The following is a 7,951-nucleotide window of genomic DNA, read 5'->3' on the forward strand; positions in this document are numbered from 1 at the left end:
CAGAGGGTGGCAATACAGTTAAATTCAGGAGGGGGAGGCTGTACCTGGTACTAAAGTACCTTGTGCCACCAATGTTAAATAACCCTCAAAGTGCTGGATTATTAATACTGCCCAGGACATGTCTAAGAAAGACATAGAAAAAGCAAATGAGACATAACCCCAGTGACTGCACTTTTCATGATCATATTGCTATAGCGAGATGAATTTCATTTTGTGTAATTTAAATGTTTCTTTCCCAGTATTAGATATTTTTTTTTTATATTAAGATTGCATATTTATTGGCTTATACTAACTATTGCAGTAAATACTACAACTCCAGCAACTGAACCTCCCACAACTATTACATCTTCAACAACTGAATCTACAACAACTATTACATCACCAACTACTGAACTACCGACAACTACTACATCTCCAACAACTGAACCTCCCACAACAACTACATCACCGACCACAACTGAACCTCCCACAACTACTACATCTCCAACAACTGAACCACCCACAACTACTACATCATCCACTACCACTGAACCTCCCACAACCACTACATCACCGACTACAACTGAACCTCCCACTACTACCACATCTCCAACAACTGAACCTCCCACAACAACTACATCACCGACCACAACTGAACCTCCCACAACTACTACATCTCCAACAACTGAACCACCCACAACTACTACATCATCCACTACCACTGAACCTCCCACAACCACTACATCACCGACTACAACTGAACCTCCCACTACTACTACATCTCCAACAACTGAACCTCCTACAACAACTACATCACCCATTACCACAGAATCTCCCACAACTACTATATCTCCAACAACTGAACCTACTACAACAACTACATTACCCATTACCACTGAATCTCCCACAACTACTACATCTCCAACAACTGAACCTCCCACAACTACTACATCACCAACTACAACTGAACCTCCCACAACCACTATATCCCCAACAACTGAACCTCCCACAACCACTACATCGCCGACTACAACTGAACTTCTCACAACTACTACATCTCCAACAACTGAACCTCCCACAACAACTACATCACCCACTACCACTGAACCTCCCACAACCACTACATCACCGACTACAACTGAACCTCCCACAACAACTACATCATCCACTACCACTGAACCTCCCACAGCTACTACATCTCCAACAACTGAACCTTCCACGACAACTACATCACTGACTACAACTGAACCTCCCACAACTACTACATCTCCAACAACTACATCACCCATTACCACTGAACCTCCCACAACTACTACATCTCCAACAACTGAACCTCCCACAACTATGACATCACTGACTACAACCGAACCTCCCACAACCACTACATCACAGACTACAACTGAATCTCCCACAACAACTACATCATCCACTACCACTGAACCTCCCACAACTACTACATCTCCAACAACTGAACCTTCCACGAAAACTACATCACTGACTACAACTGAACCTCCCACAACTACTACATCTCCAACAACTACATCACCCATTACCACTGAACCTCCCACAACTACTACATCTCCAACAACTGAACCTCCCACGACAACTACATCACAGACTACAACTGAATCTCCCACAACTACTACATCATCCACTACCACTGAACCTCCCACAACTACTACATCACCAACTACAACTGAACCTCCAACAACCACTACATCTCCAACAACTGAACCTCCCACAACTACTACATCACCAACGACAACTGAACCTCCCACAACCACTACATCACCAACTACAACTGAATCTCCCACAACCACTACATCTCCAACAACTGAACCTCCCACATCTACGATATCACCAACAACAACTGAACCTCCCACAACCACTACATCACTGACTACAACTGAACCTCCCACAACTACTACATCTCCAACAACTACATCACCCATTACCACTGAACCTCCCACAACTACTACATCTCCAACAACTGAACCTCCCACAACTACGACATCACTGACTACAACTGAACCTCCCACAACCACTACATCACAGACTACAACTGAATCTCCCACAACAACTACATCATCCACTACCACTGAACCTCCCACAACTACTACATCTCCAACAACTGAACCTTCCACGACAACTACATCACTGACTACAACTGAACCTCCCACAACTACTACATCTCCAACAACTACATCACCCATTACCACTGAACCTCCCACAACTACTACATCTCCAACAACTGAACCTCCCACGACAACTACATCACAGACTACAACTGAATCTCCCACAACTACTACATCATCCACTACCACTGAACCTCCCACAACTACTACATCACCAACTACAACTGAACCTCCAACAACCACTACATCTCCAACAACTGAACCTCCCACAACTACTACATCACCAACGACAACTGAACCTCCCACAACCACTACATCACCAACTACAACTGAATCTCCCACAACCACTACATCTCCAACAACTGAACCTCCCACATCTACGATATCACCAACAACAACTGAACCTCCCACAACCACTACATCACTGACTACAACTGAACCTCCCACAACTACTACATCTCCAACAACTGAACCTCCCACGACAACTACATCACTGACTACAACTGAACCTCCCACAACCACTACATCTCCAACAACAACTACATCCCCCATTACCACTGAACCTCCAACAACCAGTACATCACCGTCTACAACTGAATCTCCCACAACTACTACATCATCCACTACCACTGAACCTCCCACAACTACTACATCTCCAACAACAACTACTTCACCAACTACAACTGAACCTCCCACAACTACATCATCACCGACTACAACTGAATCTCCCACAACTACTACATCATCCACTACCACCGAACCTCCCACAACTACTACATCACCAACTACAACTGAACCTCCAACAACCACTACATCTCCAACAACTGAACCTCCCACAACTACTACATCACCAACTACAACTGAACCTCTCACAACCACTACATCATTAACTACAACTGAACCTCCCACAACCACTACATCTCTAACAACTGAACCTCCCACAACTACGACATCACCAACTACAACTGAACCTCCCACAACCACTACATCTCCAACAACTGAACCTCCCACAACTACGACATCACCAACTACAACTGAACCTCCCACAACCACTACATCACTGACTACAACTGAATCTCCCACAATTACTACATCATCCACTACCACTGAACCTCCCACAACTACTACATCTCCAACAACTACATCACCCATTACCACTGAACCTCCCACAACTACTACATCTCCAACAACTGAACCCCCCACAACTACTACATTATCTACTACAACTGAATCTCCCACAACTACTACATCATCCACTACCACTGAACCTCCCACAACTACTACATCTCCAACAACTACATCACCCATTACCACTGAACCTCCCACAACTACTACATCTCCAACAACTGAACCTCCCACAACAACTACATCACTGACTACAACTGAACCCCCCACAACTACTACATTATCTACTACAACTGAATCTCCCACAACTACTACATCATCCACTACCACTGAACCTCCCACAACTACTACATCACCAACTACAACTGAACCTCCAACAACTACTACATCTCCAACAACTGAACCTCCCACAACTACGACATCACCAACTACAACTGAACCTCCCACAACCACTACATCATTGACTACAACTGAATCTCCCACAACTACTACATCATCCATTACCACTGAACCTCCCACAACTACTACATCTCCAACAACTGAACCTTCCACGACAACTACATCACTGACTACAACTGAACCTCCCACAACTACTATATCCCTAACAACTACATCACCCATTACCACTGAACCTCCCACAACTACTACATCTCCAACAACTACGACATCACCAACTACAACTGAACCTCCCACAACCACTACATCATTGACTACAACTGAATCTCCCACAACTACTACATCATCCATTACCACTGAACCTCCCACAACTACTACATCTCCAACAACTGAACCTCCCTCGACAACTACATCTCTGACTACAACTGAACCTTCCACAACCACTACATCTCCAACAACAACTATATCACCCATTACCACTGAACCTCCCACAACCAGTACATCACCGTCTACAACTGAATCTCCCACAACTACTACATCATCCACTACAACTGAATCTCCCACAACTACAACATCTCCAACAACTTTAACTCCAACTACAACTACATCATTGACTACAACTGAACCTCCCACAACTACTTCATCACCGACTACAACTGAATCTCCCACGACTACTACATCATCCACTACCACTGAACCTCCCACAACTACTACATCATCAACTACAACTGAAACTCCCACAACCACTACATCTCTAACCACTGAACCTCCCACAACTATGACATCACCAACTACAACTGAACCTCCCACAACCACTACATCATTGACTACAACTGAATCTCCCACAACTACTACATCATCCATTACCACTGAACCTCCAACAACCACTACATCTCCAACAACTGAACCTCCCACAACTACTAAATCTCCAACAACTGAACCTCCCACGACAACTACATCACTGACTACAACTGAACCTCCCACAACTACTACATCATCGACTACAACTGAATCTCCCACAACTACTACATCTACTACCACTGAACCTCCCACAACTACTACATCACCAACTACAACTGAACCTACAACAACCACTACATCTCCAACAACTGAACCTCCCACAACTACGACATCACCAACTACAACTGAACCTCCCACAACCACTATATCATTGACTACAACTGAATCTCCCACAACTACTACATCATCCATTACCACTGAACCTCCCACAACTACTACATCTCCAACAACTGAACCTTCCACGACAACTACATCACTGACTACAACTGAACCTCCCACAACTACTATATCCCCAACAACTACATCACCCATTACCACTGAACCTCCCACAACTACTACATCTCCAACAACTACGACATCACCAACTACAACTGAACCTCCCACAACCACTACATCATTGACTACAACTGAATCTCCCACAACTACTACATCATCCATTACCACTGAACCTCCCACAACTACTACATCTCCAACAACTGAACCTTCCACGACAACTACATCACTGACTACAACTGAATCTCCCACAACTACTACATCTCCAACAACTGAACCTCCCACGACAACTACATCTCTGACTACAACTGAACCTCCCACAACCACTACATCTCCAACAACAACTATATCACCCATTACCACTGAACATTCCACAACCAGTACATCACCGTCTACAACTGAATCTCCCACAACTACTACATCATCCACTACCACTGAATCTCCCACAACTACTACATCTCCAACAACTTTAACTCCCACGACAACTACATCACTGACTACAACTGAACCTCCCACAACTACTTCATCACCGACTACAACTGAATCTCCCACAACTACTACATCATCCACTACCACTGAACCTCCCACAACTACTACATCATCAACTACAACTGAACCTCCCACAACCACTACATCTCTAACCACTGAACCTCCCACAACTACGACATCACCAACTACAACTGAACCTCCCACAACCACTACATCTCCAACAACTGAACCTCCCACAACTACGATGTCACCAACTACAACTGAACCTCCCACAACCACTACATCATCGACTACAACTGAATCTCCCACAACCACTACATCTCCAACAACTGAACCTCCCACGACAACTACATCACTGACTACAACTGAACCTCCCACTATCACTACATCTCCAACAACAACTACATCACCGACTACAACTGAATCTCCCACAACTACTACATCATCCACTACCACCGAACCTCCCACAACTACTACATTACCAACTACAACTGAACCTCCCACAACCAATACATCTCCAACAACTGAACCTCTCACAACTACAACATTACCAACTACAACTGAACCTCCCACAACTACTACATCACCGACTACAACTGAACCTCCCACAACTACTACATCTCCAACAACTGAACCTCCCACAACTACGACATCACCAACTACAACTGAACCTCCCACAACCACTACATCACTGACTACAACTGAATCTCCCACAACTACTACATCATCCACTACCACTGAACCTCCCACAGCTACTACATCTCCAATAACTGAACCTCCCACGACAACTACATCACTGACTACAACTGAACCTCCCACAAGTACTACATCTCCAACAACAACCACATCACCAACTACAACTGAATCTCCCACAACCACTACATCTCCAACAACTGAACCTCCCACGACAACTACATCACTGACTACAACTGAACCTCCCACTATCACTACATCTCCAACAACAACTACATCACCGACTACAACTGAATCTCCCACAACTACTACATCATCCACTACCACCGAACCTCCCACAACTACTACATTACCAACTACAACTGAACCTCCCACAACCAATACATCTCCAACAACTGAACCTCTCACAACTACAACATTACCAACTACAACTGAACCTCCCACAACTACTACATCACCGACTACAACTGAACCTCCCACAACTACTACATCTCCAACAACTGAACCTCCCACAACTACGACATCACCAACTACAACTGAACCTCCCACAACCACTACATCACTGACTACAACTGAATCTCCCACAACTACTACATCATCCACTACCACTGAACCTCCCACAGCTACTACATCTCCAATAACTGAACTTCCCACGACAACTACATCACTGACTACAACTGAACCTCCCACAAGTACTACATCTCCAACAACAACCACATCACCAACTACAACTGAACCTCCCACAACCAATACATCTCCAACAACTGAACCTCTCACAACTACAACATTACCAACTACAACTGAACCTCCCACAACTACTACATCACCGACTACAACTGAACCTCCCACAACTACTACATCTCCAACAACTGAACCTCCCACAACTACTACATCATCCACTACCACTGAACCTCCCACAGCTACTACATCTCCATCAACTGAACCTCCCACGACAACTACATCACTGACTACAACTGAACCTCCCACAAGTACTACATCTCCAACAACAACCACATCGCCAACTACAACTAAACCACCCACAACTACTACATCATCCATTACCACTGAACCTCCTACAACTACTACATCTCCAACAACTGAACCTTCCACGACAACTACATTACTGACTACAACTGAATCTTCCACAACTACTACATCTCCAACAACAACTACATCACCCATTACCACTGAACCTCCTACAACTACTACATCTCCAACAACTGAACCTCCCACAACTACAACATCACCTACTACCACTGAACCTCTCATAACCACTACATCTCCAACAACTGAATCTCCCATAACTACTACTTCTCCAACAACTGAACCTCCCACAACTACTGCATCACCTAGTGCAACAACCACTACAACTACTGCAGCCACCTCCACAGCTGAAACTAGTGAAGCAGCTACTACTACTACCACCACCACCACCACCACCACTACTACTGCAGGATTTGCTACAGAAACCACATCACTTATTAATGTTGCTGCTCCTGATCAAGGTAAGGACTGTAGATACTTAAATTCACAACTGTTCTTATTTTAAAAAAAATGTTAATGCTTGTCACATGGACCTGTTCAGTCTTTATCCCCTTAATTTGTTGAACACCTCCTGACAGCAGATAAAACTAAGAGGTTCACTACTAATAGACATCAGAATCAGCACTCATTGAAAGCAAAGGACAATCTTGTAGACAACCGGAGGTCCATGAACACCATTGCTTTCACAGGGCTTTTAGTGGTTATCTAGAGCTCACAGTAGTGCTGAATATTTTACTTTACTTAATACAGGGCTCCATAGATAATTTTTGAACGGCCCGCACCTAAGCAACTTCCCC

General features: G+C 44.4%; 1 protein-coding gene across 1 annotated transcript; it reads left to right on the plus strand.

Moving 5' to 3' along the window:
- Nucleotides 1-474: 474 nt before the first annotated feature.
- LOC120978180 (mucin-2-like) lies at nt 475-6,468 on the plus strand (the record flags this gene model as incomplete). Its single annotated transcript, XM_040406401.1, has 4 exons — nt 475-2,324; nt 2,721-4,766; nt 4,866-5,894; nt 6,096-6,468. Coding segments are annotated over 4 exons (5,298 nt in total), but the record flags the coding sequence as incomplete, so codon positions are not given.
- Between the last annotated feature and the right edge of the window lie 1,483 nt (nt 6,469-7,951).

This window comes from Bufo bufo, chromosome 8 (genome assembly GCF_905171765.1).
Source record: "Bufo bufo chromosome 8, aBufBuf1.1, whole genome shotgun sequence".
Taxonomy (NCBI): Eukaryota; Metazoa; Chordata; class Amphibia; order Anura; family Bufonidae; genus Bufo; species Bufo bufo.